Raw genomic sequence first — 22,659 nt, 5'->3', positions numbered from 1 at the left:
GCTCTCTGGTGCCCTGATGATAAATGACCTAGATGTCGATCTAAACTTCTAAAGCAATAACATTGTAACTTACATGGTCAATTATTGGAATTCTTTAATAAAGTGTTTCTTTATTTATTATATTTTTTTTTCGGGGGGGGGGGGGGGGGGGGAGGGGGGATTTGTTTAGGGTTATTATTACCTATTTTTGTACTTTCAACCGATGAGTAATTCATATTTTTTCTTGGAATAAGAATGAAGGGTTAAGCTCAAATATGAAAATAAGAAATTAAATAACCGAAAATGACCAAAATACTCTATGTTGTATAGTGCTTATACAACACGGCTATGTACCAAAATTGACTCTCAAACAAGCTTTCAGTAAATAAATAAGTAATGAATTTTCCTTTAAAACAAATGCTCTTCTAATTACAAATTGGCGATATGTTTGTTGGTGGTGCTTTGAATTATTTTCCCCAAGGCCGCCTAAACAATACATTTTATTTACCATGGTTGACTAATAAAATTTTCATTAATGTTATCTTGTACAAAAACTATGAATTAAAAGGTTGTTTATAAGATTTTTAAAATTGTTTAATTTTACATTTGAGTGCGTATTTAATGCAACATTATAAAATTTATAGATCGTCATTATCTTGTATGAAATTGACAAATACGTCTTCACTTGTCACATGATATACGGAGTAGTTGCTATTGATGACAATAATGTTACAAAAGAAGAGGAAAGCAATAGAGATATTGGTTGATTTTCCCTAAATTTAAGACTTTATATAAATTTTTTTTTCCCCTAAAAATCAATTTTTAATCCAATTGTCAGTTTTAACATTTGTTGAAGATGAGAAAGTAATTTTGATGAAGCATTAAACTAATTTGATCTAAGGTAATTAGTAAATATGATTATATAATACATATTTTAACCTCTTGAGTTTGAAAACCTGGTAATGTGGTTACTACTTACTAATTCTCATGTTTCTTTAATAGACTTCATTACTATTTAACTATTTTGGAATATTACTTTAACAATTTGACAATGTAAGAAAAATTATTAAAAAAAAAAAATTAGTTCCTAATAATATTTGATTGAAAACAACCGTTAATACACCCACTACAAAACATCTCAAACTCACGACCTTTAGACAACTATTACTACAAATCACCTTATATCACCACAAATTCTTAAATGAACGTGGTTCACACTTGTGGATCACCAATATTAGAGAAACTATGGTTGTTTTATTAATAATAATAAAAAAAAAAGTCACTATAATAAAAATAAGGTCACTATGTTGAATTAAAAGTCATTTTGGTAATATATAGGCTATAAGAGGTTAATTTTTTTAATGAAATATTTTATATACTGGTTAATATGAAAAAATAAAAGTCACTATGTTTAAATTAGGGTCATAACGTCGTACTCCCTCCGTGTTTTTTTAAGTGTTACACTTCCCATTTTCGGCCGTGTTTTTTTTAAGTGTTACACTTCCTTTTTTGGCAAAAAATTACATTAAAATATTCTACTCCGTATTTCTCTCAGCTCATGGTCCCCACCCAAACCCACCATTACTTTTTTTAATTATATTTTTCCTCTCACATTCATTACTTTTCAATAAACTATTAACTGCACTATCTTTATTTTACAATTTTTTAATACTCCAACAACCCCACTTACCTCTTATTTTATTTAAGTCAATTAAATTTCCTAAAACTATGTGCCGGTCAAACTGTAACACTTAAAAAAACACGGAGGAAGTATTCAAGTTCACAAATAATATTAAAAGTTTTACAAGTTTTAATAAAGGTTACTATGGTTTTTTTTTTTTTTTTTTTTTTTTTTTTTTTTTTTTTTTTTTACGGGATATAAAGGTTACTATGTTAAAAGTAAAGGTCACTATGTTAAATAAAATGTCATTTGCATGTGTATAAATCTCGGGTCCACAATAATATTATTGTGGACCAGATCTATGCAAGTCATTTTGTTATATCACATTTAGAAACCATTTGACCTCGTGTCATGGCCCAACAAACAATCTTGTAACATTTTTAAATTGCATGTAAAGACTAATTATTGTCTCACATTGAAGAATATATTAAGAAGGCGACTACCACTTAAACTCACATATGAATATATGATAGTGTCTCGCTATGTCATGCTTGCACGTCTAAGTCAATCTTCACTTATTCTAGTCAATTTTGTCATGTATAGTCATATCATACCGTAATTGAATTTCTTAAACTGTATTGAATTTTATACCTAACCCACAAGCACACACAATAAACACACGTCTATATACCGTTCCGTATCATAAATAGTATTAAATACATCTACATAAATCGCATTGTATCATATCGTGTCATACCGATCTTATCTATCACCTTATCGTATCGTATCGTGTCGTGTCATCCTTATTTCGGACCGTGCCATCCTTACCCGGGTGTGGGATGAAAAGTGTGGTTTGAAACCTATAGCTAATAAAGAGCATGCGGTGATGACTACGACGGCTCATATGATCAGCTCATCCTTACACTTGGACCCCCTTCTACCTCTACCAAAAGATCTTCTCTTCACCTCTCACAATTACCCTCTTTCCATGATTAACAATCATCCAAGATTGCAATTCCAGATTTTCTTCAGGTAATTTCTTCCTCAATTCTATGTATTTTTTCCCATTTCCCATGAATTTACTTCACTTTAGATCCCATTTTCCGCCATTTTATCATCTTGGGTTGAATATAGGAGCTTATCTTTTCTGGGTTTTGTTTTTTTGGGGGAGTTTTTTATTAAGCGATGATGATTATGCTGTTTTTGTTGATTTTATTGATGTTTTTATCGATTTTGTTGGGTTTTCTTTTCCCTAATTTTTTAGGTTATATTTCTATTGAATTGGTATTCCAATTGGCATGGAATCATTGATATTCAAATCAAATGTTGTTTAACGTGTTAAATCTTTTGAATTTATTAATTTTGTGGTATTTGATTTCGACACTACTAAGGATTTAACTGCAGCATGTAGAAAATGCTTCAAATTTCGTGTAGATTGAATTTTTTAGGAGTGATACTCGAAATTGAAGCTATTCCTTATCAACTAGGAAAAATAACATCATGAAATATGTTCAAATTGTGATTGGAAAAGTAATTATATATTGCAGCTTGCTTGTCAAGTTGTCATGCTTGCTGCTTATGTAGTTATGTTAAAATGTCATCCTGCAATGTGTGTTATAGATGTTAAAGTATATATGGTAGACCTGTATCACGGTTTCGTGATTCTCCTACGTTTTAGCATATCGCATATGAGGTTCCCCTCACTCTAATTCGCAATTTCTCAACATCCTAAAATATCGGGGTTGCGACTTTGAATACCAAATAGTGAAACTGCTTAGCATTGCCGTGTAAGTAAATAGTAGTATATAATATGGATTGAACCAAATTCCTTGTGAGAAATGCATTGAATATTGTACTACATTTGCAATCCCGAATTAGGATAAGCCCCAAGATTGAGCGTGTTGGACTAAAAAGATAGGAGAAGTCCTTACTGGGGATCATTGAGCGTATTCTGTTCTTGTTAATCTCAATAAGTGAATCCACTATGGTTTCTAAGTCGGTTGCATTTCTGGTTCCCTGTGTTTCCCTGAAGAAAAGCCTTGTTCGAAACGTGATCATATTAAATGCATAAAAGAATTTGGTAAAAGCCCTTGAAGGCTGAATAGTGTTCTGTGTTGAACAAACAAATCCTTATGGAGCCTTGTAGGATATACCTTAAGGTACTACTAAATAATGTCAAATTTCTATTTATTTTTAGATGAGCTTAATTGAAACACTCATTAGTTATCAATTCATCATACACATATATACCCAAAAAAATATCTTGTGAATATGCGCACATTATAGTAAATTTGGATTTTGCACCATTGTTTTACCATTTTGCAAAATCATGGTTAAAGAAAGGAAATTTACTGATTTTCTTACATTGTTTTATCGATCCATGGGCTCCTGGGCCATGTGTTTTGCAAGCAGTGATGAAGTTTTCCTATCGATGTGGCACCATCTAATAACATTCTTCTTGCTGTAATGTGTCTGAAGTAGCAACTATTTCACCTCATCATCTTTGTGAAAGTTTCCACCTCAATTTTTCTTAACTACAATTGTGTGTATTGTGTGAGCTTAGTCTCCATTTACATTTGGTTAGACATTGAAACTAAGATTGAGAGTGCAAGCTGTTCTAATGAACCAGCTGTCCAAACCAAGTGAAGACTACTTGAAGGATTTCTTTTCAAAGTTTGTTGATTTTGTTGGAATCTAGATAAAAGTGGGGATTCTTTATACTTTGTCACTCTCATGAGGTTATCTTAGGTCTTTGCTTTTCTTTATCCTTGAGGATTTTGCATACTTTCCTAGGATTTTGCTTTTCTTTATCGCTTGGAATGAATTTTTTTATTATTTGTCTTTGTTTATTTAGGTGGCAGTCAATGGTACTTTAATTCACTTAGCCACTTGGGCCACATGTTTCACTAACAACAATGAAGTTTTTCTCTTGATGTGGCAGCATCCTAATAATATTCTTCTTGCATTGATGTTTTGAAGTAGCATCTCTCATTACCATCTTTGTTAATGTTTCCACCTCAGTTTTGCTTGACTACACTTGTGTATATATAGTTAGAAATCAATGGTACTTCAATTCACCTTCCGAAGGGCATATTATATATCAAAATGATTTAGCAGATTATAGGAAACAGAATATTTGTCCGGCCATGGTTGGTCCAGGCCTCTATATTATGAAGAATTTGGATCTAGGGTTTGTTTTGAAAATATCTAAATGGATCTAGGGTTTGTTTTGTCCTTATTGCTTGACCTGGCCTTCTCCATGTTATTTCCCACACCCTCTTTGCAAATTGGTTTTGCTGTTGACGTTGTGCTCTGTTTCCTTGCATCCATTAAGAACTTCTATGTCACCAAGATTTGGAGGAATCCTGTAAGAACATATCTAGAGCCGGGTGAGGGTGAGACTTGCCATTTATTATTGCTTTCCAGAAGTAGCCATTAAGGCTCTCACTAGGCAGAGAGGGGGAGGAGAGTAGATATGACAAGCTGTTGCTTATTAGAGTCAGCTGTACGTGAGAGAACGATATGACCTAGAGCTTTTCATAATAAATAAACGTATTGGTCTTTTGATAAACTAGGATTCATGAGTCATGGCAGTAGATAAATTTGAAAGTTAGGCTTAATATGTGATTTCCTGACTGTTTATTTCCTTTTGATAGTGTGAAAGAGGACTGCTTTTTTCTTGTTTGATAGGAATTTATAGAGAATGAATTAGATTGGGTCCAACAATTGGGGGATGGGAAGGTAGAAGAGGGAAACCTGATAGAGTAAAGTAGGAACAGATGAATATGAACTTGCGAGTAATGTTGCATATTTGAAAAATATTTGCCCTGCATATCTGGCCTATGGAAAATCTTATGAATAATTTGAATATTTAAAGTTTTGAACTGATGCTATGAAGTTTATCTTTTGTCTGTTAGGTTCTGATTCCGTGTGTTCCTTTGTGCTCATAGTAATTTTCCAGTACACTTAGAAGTTTGAATTGTAAAGTAGAAGATTAAATATTTACATGGAGTGAAAATGCGCACTGCAGTTTGTAGTTTCGTATATTTTAATCTGAACAAGAGTTTACATAGCTATTGCAACTTTTATTTAAAAAAATTCCATTCTTTCAGAGTTTCAGATCAAGCTTTTGAATACTGATGCTGATGACTTGGTGATACCTTTTGGAAGAAGAGTCAATGAAAATTTCTTATGGCCAATCATAACGAAATATAAAGTCAGCTTTAACCCTGTTGGCTTAGTTACAATGTGGACCTGTAATTCAAGCACCATTGCAGGCTGTGTCAAGTTGAAGGATGATCTTTCAAATTCAAATGCAGAGTGCTCAGATGACGATGCATCCTTTGATACCAACCGAGAAGAAGGCTTGGAGTGTCCAATATGCTGGGAGTCCTTCAATCTCGTTGAGAATGTCCCTTATGTGTTATGGTGTGGTCACACTCTGTGCAAGCATTGTGTGCTGGGTCTCCCATGGGCTGCTCTGAAATTTCCCACTCTTCCGATCCAGCTTCCATTCTTCATCTCCTGTCCATGGTGCAATTTTCTCTCTCCTCGGATGATATACAAAGGTGCTCTTAGATATCCTCGGAAAAATTACTTCATCCTCTGGATGGTCGAGAGCATGAATGGGGATAGGACAAGGTCTTGTGCATCTGGCCATGGGGAATTTCGTCAACCAGGTTCTTTGAATGGAAGTACTGGTATGTCTACCCATTCCCATGCTAGATCCCATCGAGAAATTCAACAATCACCAGATGGGGCAGAGCTTAATCACAACAGCATTAGCTATTTACGTCAGTATTTCAACAGAGAGAGATTCAGCATGTCTCTTCGTAAGTCCTTGGCATTCATAGTTCACTTGACCGCTAAATTTCCCCTTGTGGTATTATTCCTTCTTGTCACCCTTTATGCAATACCTGCAAGTGCTGCCATTTTGGCTTTGTATCTTCTCATCACTGTTCTATTTGCTTTTCCATCTTTCCTTGTGCTCTACTTTGCATACCCCAGTTTGGATTGGTTAGTTAGAGAAATTCTCACCTGAGGGTTAAAGTGCTCTCTTTTCTCCTGCATTCTATACCTATGAACAGTAGAACTTGCCTTTTCTGCAAGCCATTAATTTGACGACCACACCCTTTCTGAAGTGTCCATGAAGTTTACCTGCCTTCCTCTGCAGAATGTTAATGAAAATGCTCTATGCTGAAAACCTGTCTTCTTGAATTTTGCACTGTGGTTTGAGGTTTGGTATCTGTAAACCGATGCGAGCAGGCCTAGCACTGGTAGAACCTTTGTGTAGCACTATGATGTATAGGTATATGTTTAAACTTGCCTCATAATCAGCCAACATGTTCTGCTCTTATCTCTATCTCTACTTTATTGCTGCTGGCCTTGTCTATCTTGTAATATAAACTATGATGAATATTCAATTTTCAGTCATTTGATCACTCGTCTAAGACAGTTTGAGGAATTACTCATATTACATTGGTAATCAGTTGTCGAGTTCCTTGCTGTGAAGAAGAGTAATATTTGACAACTTTCTAGGCCTGTTGTATCGAAACAGTGTTATGCTCCTGTAGAACTGTCACAACTCATAACCTAGCTAAATTTAGTTATATGATTCTGTTTGAGGAACTGATCTCAGAGATTGGAGTGAACAAAATTCCAATCTCAGGTTTTTGTACCCTATATTCAATTTATCAGAACTTGCTCTGAGATTGGACTGATAATCCCAATCAGTGGGAGTGTTAATTCACTGCTTGCTTTTGTTTCCTGGGATATACCTGTATTTAGTATGTCTTAGGATCAGCTTTCAGATGCATGCCCTCGATGAATGTTAACGAGAATCTGATGACTACCCTGCCATATGAACTGTTAATGTCAATGTATGCCTGCCGTGAGCCATGACAACAACGTTACAAAGTGAAGAATCTGCTATCCAGAATGTCAATCTGTTAACGTTGTGGCTCCTACGACCACCACCTGAGTTAGTCATCGACTCGTTGGCCATCTATTTATGAATAAATTCAGATGCTTTATGCTGCAAAATTATGCAGAAGTGACCCAAAACAAAGGTAGGGAGGACATGGTGAGATGACTTCAGAAATTGACCCTCTTCTTTTAGTGAGAGGGCTCCTTAATCCTTATGTTTGTGTTACTGTGGTTGGGTTTTCTTTTCGTTAAAGCTGGCTGTCTGCAGGTGGACTTGCTTTGGATGTCATTCATTAGCTGGGGTCTCAACTCTCAAACAAATAATGTCAATTGTCAATCAGCACTGTTCTTGAAATGAATTCCACAAGTAGGCTTTATGTAGACGAAGTATTTTTTTTTTTTTTTTTTTCCAACCTAATTTTTATTATTTTTTGCCATACCAATTACCAAAGGTTAATTTAAAATAACATTAAAATATCATTCTTTATCTTTTTTTTTTAAAAAAAATATCATTCTTTATGACGTTTTATTTACAAAGTCTTTACTTGGTACCAGGAAGCCCAAGTTGATCATTGATATAAACAAAATTTATTTATCACATGGTATTTTGGAAAGAAATCTACAGCTTTATCCAATCATCATCACTGTAGGACCCGCTTTTTTGAAAAAATTTATTAATTTATTTACAAAAACGTCATGTAGTAATAAATATTATTCATTCTCTTATTTTTAGTGATTGATTCTATATGGAACTAACAAAGTGAAACGCAGGGAGTATATACTTTCTCCGTTTTTTAATAGTTGCAATACACACTTTTTCACGGTATTTAAGATATGTGGGGTTCACATTATATAATACACATTAAAATGAGGAGAGTGGATGTTAGAGGTGTAATTTAGTGGGCCATGTGCTTTAAATAAGGAAAATAGTACATATTTTCTCTAATACTACCTCCGTTTTATATCATTTGCAACGATTAGACATTTTTCCTCTTTACTTTATGTTTAATCGTTGCAAATAATATGAAACGGAGGTAGTATAACTTTCCATTTATAGTGTAGTGTAAGTATTGTGATATTTTCATTTTAGAGAAGTGTTGCAAGTATTAAAAAACGGAGGAAGTATATCAGAAATGAACTTGTATTTACGAATGATTTTTGTTTGAAGCTCTTAGCTCCCACCTATCATCTATCTGACCACTATTCATTGGGCATGCGGTCCAATGGCCCATGCAGGCTCCCCATTTTAATTATGGCCGAGTTGTTTGCTAGCTTAGCCCAACATACTTTTTGAGGAAAACTTACCCTTAAATAAGTCACATTTTTCTTCTAAAAAATTACAGAGTTTATGGGGGAGAAAAAAAAGAACTTGTTTACCATATACTTAAGCACGAATCAAAATAACCATTTATTGAAGGTTGGGTTATCTTCATAGGTGGCAATTAAGTCAGTTTGAATCATGTTTAAATTAGATCACATTTGGTTAATAAGTCATCTAGATTTTAGTTAGTTTAATTCCAACGTCTTATGACGATAATTAATTCATATTAGACATAATGTGTTGACATTATTTTATATCTAATTCAATAACTATAATTTCAAATTGAGTTTGAATTTAAATCTAATAAGGGCTTGTTCTGATTTACTGAATTGAATTGAACTGATTGGAGCAGAACTGAGCTGAATATTTTATGAGAGGATGAAATTAGGAACTGAACTGAACTGAAATTAAGCTGAAGAGAACATGCCCTATTGAATATTTTAAAATTGTTACATCATTTTCCGATCAAGAAAAATTTCCTTCGACAATTGAAAATTTACATTCTAACATAATTATGGTGATCGCTATTTTATATGGTAAAAGTAAAACGCTTTATAAAAAAAAATTAAAATCAAATGATGATCAACCATGAAAGTTTATAATTAATCATGAAAAGGTCATATCAAACTCAACAACTAACTCTTACCACATGAAAATAATGAGTGAATGCACATTTCAACTAGACCATTCTAGTTTTCCACCCTTCCCCTTTTTCCCTCTCCAAAAACACATCATTACTTCATAACCCTATTTGCCAACCCCTTTTTCTTTAATTAGAGTTTGTCTTAAAGATAATTAACACCCAATTAACAAAGGATAATTTGATAAGCTTTATTATAAAAAGTATTTAATTTAATTAAAAGTTAAAAAAAAAAATTACAAAGAATGCCTTAAAACTACAATTAAAGCAGTAAATTGCACGGCCGTTACAAATGGCGCGGGACCCTTGAATTCTCTCTCCAACAAACGCGGTTTCTCCAAGTCATACCTGCTTTGCTTTGCTGCTTCTCTTCTCTTCATTCTTATTTTCCTTTCTTTTCATCATTTTACAACGCACCTAAATTGTATATTCCTTTTCTTAAAATTGGTAAAACCCCTTAAAAATCCACTAATTTAATTTAATTTAATTTAATTATTTAATCCTTGATTTTTTTTTGAAGAACGTTCAAAACCCCTTTTGAATATTTCATCCATTTTTCATCTTTTTCTGGGTTGGAGATTTTTTTTTCTTCTTCAAGGTACTATTTTTAACCCTTTTATTTGTAGTAATTTTAATTATTTATTTTTTTCTTGTACCCAATTCAGATTTGATTGTAATTTTGTTTTTAATCCATTTTTTTAAATGGGTTTGAATGTTTGATTGTTCCTGTTTTATTCATTTTGATTGTTGATCAAAAGCTGGTTTGTGTTTCATGCTAATTATGGTTGTATAATAATGTGATTCCTTTTTGTGATTAATTATTTTTCTGAGATGGGTATCTAGTAATTTGTGATATTTTAGGCAACAGTTGTATGTTTAACTGGGTTTGATGTGGGTATTTTGTGTTGCGTAATCGGATACGAGTCAGTTTTGCCGGTCTACTAGTGATGTGTATCCTATCATATAATTGGTGATTGAGCAATAACTGTATTAATTTCGAATCCCAAACTACCAATTTTGGGGATATGCATTCTTTGGTTGTATGAATCTTGATTATAATTCAGGAATAGCCTAATCATGATGTGATTTCTTATCCTATGTGAAATGTCTATCCCTTTTTTTGTTGGTATTTAATGGTGATTTCATGTCAATCACAAAATTTGTTTCAGTTGGTTGCATATAATTCTCTTATTGCTGTAAGTACTACTGAATTTGGATAATTAGTAAATTTTTTATGCATTCTTTTATGTTTATATAGTTTATTGAAAAGTTTTTTATTGTTGAATGGTTGCTAATTGAATGTCTTAAATTCTTTTGTACTTGGTAGATGATTGGTATGTATTATAATGGCAGGCTTGTAGATTGTGTTAGATCAATTAGTTGCTCTAGAGCCTGGCTTTACTCTTCATTGCAAAGTCATCAGACTTTTTCATTTGTCAGAAAAAATCAATGGCGTATTGGAATTTCCTCATGGGGCATTTTGGGGGAGGATATTGAAAGATTTATCTGATTCGAGTTGAAGGATTTTTCAAAATGGTGCCCCTCATTTTAATGTCTGGTCTTATTCAAGAAGTTTGTTTTGAACTGGGTGTATTGTTTGCTATGGTTTTTTCATTCTTCAGTGTAGTGCTATTGAGTCATCCTACCTTTTTCTAACTTACATGTGTAAGTCTTTCCTGATGACTGACTAACCGAGGGTGGTAAGTTTCAATTATGGATGAGCAAAAAACATGTACAAGCTTCATTAGGTTTTTCGAGGTATTACTTGTATAAGCTGTATTGGAAAAGGCATTTAGAGGAAGTAACTTCATTGACACATTGTGGAATTGTAAGTGGTAGTTTGGTCTGATATTGAAAGGAGGAATAGAAGTGTCAGGGGTACAATTTTATCCTATTCAACCAACTTTATTCCTTAGGCTAGATTCATGCCATCCTTTATGCACAATTTGCACAAAACACGGCTGAAAATGAGGAATATAACATGTAATGACACCAACCTGCACAAAAACATAGCATACTAGAATGAGAGTTCTTCATGTAAAACTTGCTGCACTCTAGACTGGGGAAACTGTTCTCACATGACATCGCACTCTGCTTCTCTTCTCTTTGCCCTCTTTAATAGACGGAGGAAGAAGAGATCCTTTAAGGAGAACAGTAGAGTTCATTTCTTCTTTTTTATCCCAACATTGTTGAGAAAATAATTAAGATGGTGATCTGAATTGAAATGTAGTATGCAACATTCACCTTTATTGAAATTTAGTTGCAGCAGACCAGAACAGACACATTGCTTTCATAGGAGCCTATTTCAAACCACCTGTTGGGACCAAATATCGATAAGTATAATGAAATTATGAAGGCCAATATCATTGTAGTTTTGAGAAGGGTTAAATGCACTTACAAAGTTACCTGGCAGTGAGTGAAGGGAGTTTTTTATTTTTAATTTTCCTCTACCTAACGCTCTTTCTGATAGATGGTAAGAATTGCATTTAGATTTGGCTTAGTGAATAGTGACTCATAAAAATTTCCTGAGAGCTGCTAATATGATTTCATCTTAATTGTGATTTTGTTGCTACGAGACTGATATTATAAGCTTCTCCTATCTCTCTTTTGTAAGGTGGTAGGTAAGAGTTATACAAAGATTAAATTGTGATAATTGCTCATAATATTTTGTAATGAGTTGCCAATATTTTGGAGTAATATTTGTTTTCTAAAATTTGAAGAAATGGGGTTAGCGCTTAGTTTCCTGTATTAAGTTCTTGTTGTAATGTATAGTATTGTCAGCAAGCACTCCAAATTGCTGAAACCAAGTTTATGTAAATTTCTTATGTGTGAATGCTTACTAAGCAGTAAGCACTTGATTGATTGATATTATTAGTCTTTAATGAGTTTAATCATTTGTTCTTGGATCCTAATAAATTTGTTATGCTTCAGAGTCGTGCCTTTCACCCACTTCTCTTGCCAATAAAGAATGGCTGAGGAAAATGATGATAAGGCTTCACTTGAAGATATGGAGGTGGAAAGTGGTGATATAATGACGAATATTGAATCAATGACCAAGGAAGATGGTGATAGCAGCATTGACCAGGGGAAAATGGAATCTGGCTTTATTGATGAGGAAGAAACAGATAAATTGGCTGATGGAACTTCAGATGCTTCAATCAAGGAAGAAGATGAAAATTCGAGAGGCAATATTACAGAGGGTGTTCTTTCAAAGAAATCCCTAACTGAAGATACTGATTTTTCTGTAGGTCAGCTGAGAAAAAAGTCTGACTTAGTTATTGTTGGTCCAAATCATAAATTTAATGTCCGTTCCCGCTATCGTAGTGCTTCAATTGGTTCCTGCCATGATATGTGCAAGTATGGCCATAAACACGAGTCAGAGAAGAAGACTAGTAGACTAGTACATCGAACAAATAGAGAAGCCCAGCCCTTAAAGAAGACAACTAGTGAAGACTTGGAAAATTGTGCGCTGGAGAAAGTGGCCAAGGTGAAAGAGCGGAAACGACGCACATCTCTTTCAGGTCCCATACCAGAGAAAGCTGTCCTAATGCGTATGGAGGATAATAATTCCCCTAAGAAAGACATAGACAAGTCAGTGATGAAGCGTGTGCAGAGTGAAATTAAGCCATCTACGGTTCCAAGTCCTGGAACTTCAAGCAGAAGTAAGACTAATACTCAAGCTGTCAAGAAACCAGTGACTCAAAGCCCAAATTTGCAGAAAAGCTTGACCCAAAAGGTTAAAGAAATAAAGACATTGAAGGAAGAGGGCAGTTATAGCAAGGGTGAAAAGGAGGTCAAGACAAAAGAGCCATTGTGTAGCCCTTTAGAGACATCACTGAAGAAGAAAACTGGGTATAGCAAGGGTGAAAAGGAGATCAAAGCAAAGGAGCCAATAAGTAATTCTCCGAAGACACCCCTGAAGAAATCTCCAAGCCTCAAAGCAAGACTGTACAAAAATCGCAAGAGTTCTTCTCGCTTCAAAAATCAGGTTAACCCTGAAGAAACCAAAATTGATGCACATGATGATATTTCTGAGAACACAGTTTGCATGATTAGACCAAATTCAGATATATCTTCTGGTGAAAATTCACGATGTACTCCTCGGACCAGCAAAACCCAAGGATCTAAAGGTAGCAAAAAAGGAACTGGGTTCAGTCTGCTGTCTTCTTCATCTCGAGATCCTTCTCGGCATCAAGGCGGGGATCAGCAAGGTTCAGAGACTACAAAGAACAAACTGATTGTTATTAAAACAGAAGATGCTGGATCAAAATCTGTAACACCAAGAGCTAAATCAACTGTGAGTCGCAGGACGAAAATTTTAGATTTCAAAAATACCAAACAGACTGACACATTACGAGAAGATGGTTGGTCAAAAACTAGCACTTCAAGGGTTAAATCAACTGTGGAACCTAAAGTGAAACCAATAAGGAAAGCGAAAAGTTCTCTTGAAGAGAAGGATGCTTCAGCTTGGAAAGTGAAATTCAAGAGAGGCACTGTGGTTGCCCTTCAGACTGCAAATAGTGCTCCCAGAAAACTTCGGTTTAAGAGAGGGAAAATTTTGGGTGAGGAACAAAATGCCAAGGCTGAGATTAAAAAATTGAACGAGAATGATATGGGCAGTGAAACACAGGATGCTGAACCTGGACCAGAAAAAGTTCGTTTGAGACACCAAGAAGCATCAGAGAAAAAAGACGATGTAGATTTGAACAATGTGATTGAAGAGACTGCAAGCAAGCTTGTCAAGACTAGGAAAAGTAAGGTCAAAGCTTTGGTGGGTGCTTTTGAAACTGTGATGTCTCTTCGTGATCGCAAACGTTTGGTAGAACCTAGTGCCTCCTGACATGCAGAAATATGGTATGTATCATATAGCTTTCTTGTGTATAGTTATAGCTTTAAAGTCGAGTGACATGGTGTGAAGATAGCCATTTGTGTTTTCCTTTGTTCCCCTATATTCACTCATGGAGATGTTTGTACTCCATATTTGTTTTGACATACAATGTTGCTGTAATTTGCGGGAAATTTGGAATTTGTTCCTTGATTTATACCAGTGCTCATTTTGGAGGCTATTGTTTCTTTTCTGATGTATATATTTTGGGGATTCACATTTATAATTTTTTTCAATTGCTATACTAAGACATCTTCTGAATATTTTTTTCCCCGTGTTTGGGATTTTCTTGCTTCAACTGCTTGGAACTAGAGAGAGTCCATAAAACTGAAGGCCAAGTGTTGTTGCAATAGTTGAGTTAGTTAACATATGTATCACATTTGTCTGAACAGAAAGGTGGGATGGATTGGTAGTATTCTCACGTTCTAGACATAAGGTCGCAGCGTATCAGGTCCGAGTGGAAACAAGTTAGACATTAGGCCTGTACTTGTACTGGGCTCTGTACCTGAGATATGAGCCAGGCGTAATGACAGTTGTTCATTCAACATCAACAAGACAATAACCCTTAGGCCTGAATAAATAGGAATTTAAACCATGATCAAAAGGTTTTTGTTTTTAATTATTGAGAATATCACAGCACCAGGAGTAATGAGAATATTCGATTACCATGATTGTAAAATGAAGCCAAAAATATGATAGAATCCATAAAATCTGCTTACTCTGATTGATATATGCAGTAAATCTAAACAAGGGTAAGAAATGATCTGTACAAAATTGATATTAATTCTGGCATATTCATCCAGAAATCATAAACATAATAAAAACAAGAACTGGAAGCCCATGAAACATTATGTGAAGATGTGGCTGTCACACTATGATTACTGACACTGTAACTTCACCAACCACAGAAAATACTAAAGAGGCTATATATCTTTCCAACCTGTCAGATTTCAGGGATTGGTTCCATAGAGAGTTCTGGTGATCCAGCACACAATCATAGCCCACAATTTAGTTATATCTTAAGTATATTTACAAAAACTCCGCTCTACATGATATGAAGAGAGCCTGCCATAGAGAGAGTTTCGAGGCCGTGGGGCCCACGTCACAGGGGTTGAGAGAGGATGGGTGGGTTAAATTACCCTTTTAAGAAAAATGGAAAATTGTTTTGGGATTGAGTAAAATGGAATACAAGACAATTGTTTAAGGACGAAGAGAGTAGTTGTTGGTAATCCTTGGTGTTTTAAGGCGAATTGGTTGATTTTCAGACCACGGGCGATTGGCATGCAGAAGAGTTGGGACTGCATTGCTGTTTTAGCTACTGAAATGTAGTCAAACTTATAGGGAATTAGGAATCAATGTCTTAAACTCTTGAAGACATGTATCATAATATGAACTGTTAGTATATAGTTAAATTGGAATTTATAATTAATTAAATTCATATAATGACAATCTAGAAGAACAGAGGGTTGAGAGAGGCAGGTTGCTGGCTTTGATGATAGTAAGTATACACAGACAACTGTTGTATTGACTAGATTTATGTCGGAGGGCCTCTTGTCTTTGTCATATGGACCCGAGTTTCGTTTCTTCAATCACTTCTGGATAACCAGAAGAGTGAGAAGACTCTGCTTGGATGCTTATGAAGTCTGAGTTTAGTGATTGATTTCGAGTAGATTCCCTGACCTTAAATCGAATCTTTCTTGGAAAAAAAATAAATTTTTGCTCAAAATTTTGGATTTGTAACCTTCAGTGCTGCATAGAAAAATGTTGCTGATTAAGTAAAGATGATTAATCTGAATAAGAAGCCAAAAGTTTGTTAGCATTATTTAGCCGTTTGGAATTTGGAGGGTGGTTGTATTTGTCAACCATCCTATCATGTAGCTGTCAGTGGTCCTTGTGTTACAACTCAGATGATCGTCGACTTTGATGCTTAGAAAAGACATCATCTCCTATTCTCATTAACTCCGTACATAAATTTGCCTGTTGCCTATAATCTTGGATAGTCTGATTTATCATATTCATACAATTAATTTTCTTATGTGAAGCTTCCTGCCACTATGAATTTTTCGCAACGGTCCCACGTATCATGAGCATATCAAAATTGTGGTGTGCATCTGTTAAGCTTAAATGTAACTGGTCCTGTCAATGCAATGTTCTGAGATTGGATTCTGCAGGATAAAAGTTTGTTTCTCTTTTTCTTAAAAGTAGAGCTTCTGGTTAAGCAGCCAGTCCATTTTCCCTATGTCTTGATGCTCAAACCACCTCTATCATATTCCAAGCTGAGTCGAAAATAAAGTACTTCCTATGCCTTGACATGTATTCCAAGCCACACAAACAAATGGCTAAAAGTCGAACGAAAGAAAGTAGTTATGCTTTTCTTGAGGCAGTCTATAATTACAGTTACAATGTGGGCATAAGTTCTATCAAGTTTCTAGAATTGGATCTTAGAACTTCTTTGGTTTGAAGAATTATTAGGTTAGACCTTGGCGGCTCGTTCTGTGGTCCTGGCCTAAGAATCCTAGCTAATCCACATTTAGAAAGATGATGTTGGTGACTTGAGCAAACTCCCCACTCCACCAAGAGTTCAAACTCCTCCACCCATCCCACTTTATTTTTTTACTCATAAAAGGAAGAATTTTATTATTGAGTAATCATTGCAAAATAACATCCAAATATCTGCTTTGATTATAGAAATAAGATAAATCAGTTGTCTGACTAATGAGTGATCTTTTTATTGTTCTTTCTTTTATATTGTAACTTTTTTCTGTGGATTTGTACTTTTGTTTGCCATTGGTTTCTTTTCTGTCGATAAATTGCAACAGCTTCTGTTAAAATGCAAGGGTAATATTGCAAGTGTCTTAAGAAACAATATTATTAGTTCTGTTTTTCTGTTAGCTGTAACTGTAGTCCTCCCCTTTTTTTTTCATGTTGTCATGACCAAAATAGGAAAACTCGTGACAAAAGAGATGGGAATATTTGCCTGTGTTGAGAGAGGCAGGAAAACATGTACCTGAAGTAGTATGTTAATATTGTTGAAGGACAAACAACGGAGGAAAGTGTTTAACATAAAAAATAAAAGCATAACACGGTGTCATGGCCTATAGTAGAGTTTTCATTGATCGATTTAGCATAGTGCAAACTTGAATGCATATATAAAGCTTAAACTTGCTGAGGGATTTGTGCTTAATATTTATGGACATGTCACATGTTGCATCTGCATATATATTTAAGATGAAAAATCTCATTATACAGGTACAGGGAAGTTGGAAATTCGTCTCTGAACAACATTCCTTAACTACTCCTTTTTCTTGTATTGTATATTGTTCTGATGGTTATTTTGTATAGATGGTACAAATATATGTTCGAAGATAGCTTTATATCAATTGTAACACAGTAAAAGAAAAAAGAAATTAACTTATAATCAACAACTAATGATCTAATGCATTTACATTTTACCAAAACTGCACTAAGGGAGCTAAAAAAAACCTCTAGATCATAAACAATCGCCTCAACTCCGTTGAATGTGATGGTTGGAATGTAACTGACTGCTTGTTTGTTGTGACGATGTCTGTTGTTGCCTCTGTAAAGCTGCCATCCTGTTGTAGAGATCTATGTTCATAGACTGCATGTAAATTGTGATGGGGTTAGTTATTAAACAGAAGGTAATAACAGAAACATGTAACACTTTCTATCTCAGCTAGTTAAGAGAGTTATTGTTATTGTTTATTTGTCTTAGGAGCAAAATTTTGAGCCATCATATTGACTGAAGTCTGCGACAAATTCACACCCTGAGTCTGCACATTCTTTGTTGTATAAATAGTTTATAATCAAAACAAATTCTTCTTATGTTATCAAGGGAATGACTTTTGTCATGCATTGGTTATTTTACTGTTATGAGTGTCTTAAGCAGTGTAAAAATTGAAGTTACATCAGATAGTGTTCTCCCCCTCAAAAATGAAGAGCCGGCAATTCAGTTAAACTGGATGGGGTTAGCTTTTGCTTTGAGGTAATTTCGTGTTATGCTAAAAATTTATAATGTTAAATGGGTAAATTTCAAACTGTCCGGTTTTGTTTGGGTCGATCTTGGCTTTCTCTCAGTAACTTCAGCCTTCAGGTGAGGTATAGGGTTGAAGAAAATTAAAAAATAATTAAAAAAAAAAAGTCTGCAACACCATGTTGTACTTGCCTGTGCCAGAAGTGTGCTGTAGGGATCTTGTAAAGGAGCAGAACAGCTGGTTCCGGGATCTGCAGGGTTTGCCTGCTGGGAAGATGCAGGAATCATCTGAGGGACGACAAAGGCAGGTGGTACAAATGCAGAGGTAGCAGTGCCAACTTGTGTAGGATGAATCATTGAGGGCATTGACTGAGGTGCTGGGTGGGAGGCACCCATGCTAGTTGTGTCGAGCATGCCCATACCCATTCCTAGGCCAGCTCCCATTCCCACTCTCGCCAAGAGGGACATCTGATGAAAGTGTTGCTGCATCCCTAAAGGCATCATTATCTGGGGCATAAATCTCGCATTAGTCATCATCTGAACTTGTGCTTGAAGCTGCTTTAGGTACTCTATCACCTCATCCAACATTGATGCTTTATCTGTCTGTTGCATTTCAGAATTGAAATTAGTACAAAGCTGAGATAATAGATTATTTAATGTTTTTTTAATGGATCTCAAATTTGCTAATATTCTTACCTTGCTTGCATTTGGAACTAGCTTCTGCAGAGCTTTCATCTTTTGGTTGATACGATCTCTTCTTCGCTGTAATATTATTTTTTTGAACAATTAGAATCACAGTCATATCAGGTATGCTATTTCTGAATTTGCTCCAAATAAGATAACTACTTTTGTGCATGTTCTAGGAAAAATAGTTTCTTTTGAAGTTGTTATAAGAATTGCTAGTAGGTAATGAAGAAGTTGATCATTAATAAATTTACCCTTTCAGACTGATTATGAACAGCAGCTGCCCTTCCTTTTCTTGTTGTGTATGATCGACCTGTTTCTCCCTTTGTTTCTCGCTCTTCTTCTTGGTTTTCCTGTTACAAGTGTTAAAGCATAAAACTATAAGTTCTCGTGCTAAAATTGTTAGAGAGTGGCCTAGCCAAAGACGCGAGGAATTCTACAGAATTTCAGACTTCAGGATTTTATTGTGCTAAAAGGTATTTGCAAGGTTAAATCTTATACAAAGTCATTACTCTTATTTCAGAATAAACCTGGTTACTCATCAAGGACAAGTGCTGAGTACAACTTATATTCGAGCATATAACGCTTGATTGCTTTGATTAGGATTGAACAACTCAATTATTGGATATAGAAAACACCGGTGAAACACAATCAGATAGGCAGACAGATACCAGACAAGGGAAATGGGTAAAATGAAGGTACTAGCTCACATGTAGAAGAAAAACATAGGAAACTAGTCTGACAATTAATTGATAAAGGCATGACAGTTTAGGAATTAATGTGTACTCCGGTATTTCAGTATCTGAGACAAGTCTATCTTCATGAGCAATAATAGTTAAATGTTGCAACAAAACAATTACTTAACATATAAAATGGTCTCCCTTATCTCAATTTGTATCGTTTGATTTATGTTATTATTTTTTTCCATCATTGGCATTGAATAAAGCAAAAATTCAGCTATAAAAAGGGGAATAAGATCAAATTACCGAGCCATCATGGCAAGCAGAATCCTCGTCGGTGGTAGTCTTTGTTCTTGTACAACTCCTTGGAGACTCAAAGGACGCCCATGTCATCATAGTAGTGTCATTAATATTACTATTATTATTATTGTTGTTGTTGTTGTTGCTGTTGTTTATATTATGGTTGTTGTTGTTGTTGTTGTTACTGCTGTCCTTACAAAAAGCAGCGTTTGCACTAGCACACGCGCTCATCTCATGATCGTTGGTATTATTCCTTGCTGCACAATTTTCAGACTCAGAGCGTGTCCGTTTCTTCATCAGTCCGGGAGGAGGGGGTGGCAGTGGGCCTACCGGTGTCTGTATGTGTCCAGAATTCTCAGCCCATTTTCCTCCAGAAGACGCCACAACTGATGACCCGACATTTTCCATGTTCTGAATACCTGATTGCTGATGAGATGCTGAGGCAGTCATTAAATTCGGGCTTTGTTTGCTGTTGCAGTAAGTTGCCTGGTGGACTATGGACTCTAGTGTGTCTGTAACCCTGCCTACACCACCATTCCATGTGCCCTTTGATGGCGTAGTCGTTGGAGCCTGAAATATTCCTCCTAATTCGTGCATGGCTAGTTGTCCATTTTCCCATGTTAGCTCTGCTACCTCAAAATTTGCCCTGAAACATAACAAATGTTAGATTAACACAATGCTAACCATCAATTCTTAACATAATCAACAAGTTAAATTTCTGCTGAATTTCATCACTAAAAGATCATTGACTATATATTCATAAAGCTGTAACATAAGATTCTGCTGAGACAGTTATTAAAAAATACAGGGAAAAAAAAAGGAACATACATCAATAACTCCTATAGAAAAGTAGTTCACACTGACCAAAACTTGTTGTATGAAAAAAAACATGAACACAAAAAAATTGTTTTGAGTCAAATTATGAACTAGCAGAAAACTGTAAAGAAAAACAACCCATTTGCCTAAGGCAAGATTATATTACTGCGATTCAAATGTACGCAATTTTATCCTTAACAGAAAGACGAAAAATGCACAAGACAAAACGTCGAGAAGGGAACGAGCAATAAGCATACATGGGAACAAGCTGAGAGAAGCTCTGTTGTTGGTGTTGTTGGTGTTGCTGGAAATGGTTGTGATGGGAGACTAAGTCCACGTGAGAGGATCTGTTACCTTCACCTTGGTTAAGGTCTTGTCTTTGGTGACTTAGATTCCAATTGGGTACTATACACTGACTCATGATTTTTTCTCCTCCTTTCTTTTTTCTATTTTTTTTGGATTTTTTAATTTTTTTTTTCTCTTTGTTTCTTATTTATCTATAAAAATAAAGGGGGTGTTTTGTGAATATATGAGAGCTGGAAAATTTTATTTGGCAGCTCACATGTATGTCTTTGTCTCATTGATATTGACCATTTTTGGTTTTGTTGATAAGGAGTTAACACAAAACATGTGGTAAGCAAAGAAGAGAATATTACCACTAGTTTCAAGGACTATGACTATCTCTAAAGAGGGAACTTTGAGGGGTCATCAGAATAATTATTATTGGTGCATATATGTTTTCCACAATCGTTTTTTAATTTCGCATAATTAACATGATATAATTTCGAAAATGGTATATAGTACATTCAAGTTTTTTTTTTAAATTTTATAATCATTAGTCATTCAATTTGTGTTTTCCACTTTCAGGTGCTTATCCATAACTCTATCCCGCCTAAAGACTATATCGTCGAGGTCACCCTACGTATATATATGCTTATATTTAGAGCAATATGATCCAGTTGTTAATTAGGTTAAAACAAATGATTATGCATCACTATTCTACATCCAAATTGTGTGAAATATCTTTTATTTTTATTTTTTTTTGGGTGTTTGTGGAAAGATATAAATCAAAGTTTCATTGGGGGGTCAGGGTGGCCTATAATAATAATTGATTGGCTAAGGTCATTTGGTAGTATTGCTGCTTATCACCATCAAATTTTATGGTTGTATGGACCAGTTTTGTCCCCCCCCCCCCTATTCTCTGCCCCAAGAGCTTCTTTTATCTTAATTACATTTGGAGGTTTAGTTGAGTCACTTATTGATTGACCCTTTAATACACCTTTCTTCATTATAATGATTTTTGGCTAAGTGAATTTTTTGTGTTTATGGGATCGGATTTTAACAAATTCAAGAAAGATTAGCCAAGAACAACCCGGAACATACAGATTTAGATACGTGGTTTAATTTACCAACGACGTGTAAACTATGTCCACGAGTAGACAAGAAGAAGTATCATATTAGCTTGAAACCTATTTATGGAGTTTATATACTACCTCCGTTATGCACATAACAATTAACGGAGGTAGTATATAATTCTGCTTAAAAACAAAATTGAAATAGGCATGTTTGTAGGAAGCAAACATATTCAAGACAAATTTTAATATCTTATCTATTGGATTGTTTTCACTAGTAATTAAGTTAATTAAATGTTAAAACATGGACATATAGTTTGGATTTATGAATCAAGACCCCTTTTTCCTTACAATATCACATATTTTGGTATTTTAAACGTTACCCTGTATGTTGGAGGGGAAAAAAACTTATTAAACTAAGGGCTTGTTTGACATGGTTTTTTGTTTTTTGTTTTTAGTTTTCAG

At 34.8% G+C, this 22,659-nt stretch overlaps 3 protein-coding genes across 4 annotated transcripts; 2 read left to right on the top strand and 1 right to left on the bottom strand.

Moving 5' to 3' along the window:
- Positions 1-2,474: 2,474 nt before the first annotated feature.
- LOC145601418 (uncharacterized) lies at positions 2,475-7,088 on the top strand. The gene is made up of 2 exons (XM_081657437.1): positions 2,475-2,632; positions 5,713-7,088. Exon 2 carries the CDS (start codon positions 5,847-5,849, stop codon positions 6,639-6,641), a length of 795 nt encoding a protein of 264 aa, XP_081513563.1. The 5' UTR covers positions 2,475-2,632; positions 5,713-5,846; the 3' UTR covers positions 6,642-7,088.
- Positions 7,089-9,559: 2,471 nt separating this feature from the next.
- Positions 9,560-14,634, top strand: LOC145588600 (uncharacterized). Its single transcript, XM_081645228.1, has 2 exons — positions 9,560-10,084; positions 12,418-14,634. Exon 2 carries the CDS (start codon positions 12,455-12,457, stop codon positions 14,324-14,326), a length of 1,872 nt encoding a protein of 623 aa, XP_081501354.1. The 5' UTR covers positions 9,560-10,084; positions 12,418-12,454; the 3' UTR covers positions 14,327-14,634.
- Positions 14,635-17,574: 2,940 nt separating this feature from the next.
- Positions 17,575-21,353, bottom strand: LOC145601403 (transcription factor PIF7-like). Of its 2 annotated transcripts, none has more exons than XM_081657419.1 (6): positions 21,100-21,353; positions 20,033-20,672; positions 19,301-19,399; positions 19,059-19,124; positions 18,555-18,965; positions 17,575-17,990 (listed from the first exon to the last, which is right to left on the bottom strand). In XM_081657419.1, the coding sequence occupies exons 1-6, from the start codon at positions 21,261-21,263 to the stop codon at positions 17,877-17,879; spliced, it is 1,494 nt and encodes a 497-aa protein (XP_081513545.1). In that variant the 5' UTR covers positions 21,264-21,353; the 3' UTR covers positions 17,575-17,876. The 2 variants fall into 2 exon arrangements, with proteins under 2 accessions (XP_081513545.1, XP_081513552.1); XM_081657426.1 differs by lacking the exon at positions 21,100-21,353 and adding an exon at positions 20,855-21,091.
- Between the last annotated feature and the right edge of the window lie 1,306 nt (positions 21,354-22,659).

Source organism: Chenopodium album, chromosome 2, assembly GCF_948465745.1.
Source record: "Chenopodium album chromosome 2, dcCheAlbu1.1, whole genome shotgun sequence".
In the NCBI taxonomy this organism is placed as follows: Eukaryota; Viridiplantae; Streptophyta; class Magnoliopsida; order Caryophyllales; family Amaranthaceae; genus Chenopodium; species Chenopodium album.
The sequence above is the reverse complement of the archived record's forward strand: the minus strand, read 5'-3'. Positions and strand labels throughout refer to the sequence as shown.

Coding starts and splice junctions, on each gene's coding strand:
- LOC145588600 (XM_081645228.1), top strand. CDS start 12,455: ATGGCTGAGGAAAATGATGATAAGGCTTCACTTGAAGATATGGAGGTG.
- LOC145601403 (XM_081657419.1), bottom strand. CDS start 21,263: ATGAGTCAGTGTATAGTACCCAATTGGAATCTAAGTCACCAAAGACAA. Junction 19,400..20,032: donor CTGCTTGCCATGATGGCTCG/GTAATTTGATCT, acceptor CACTTGTAACAG/GAAAACCAAGAAGAAGAGCG. Junction 18,966..19,058: donor TAGTTCCAAATGCAAGCAAG/GTAAGAATATTA, acceptor GAAATGCAACAG/ACAGATAAAGCATCAATGTT.
- LOC145601418 (XM_081657437.1), top strand. CDS start 5,847: ATGTGGACCTGTAATTCAAGCACCATTGCAGGCTGTGTCAAGTTGAAG.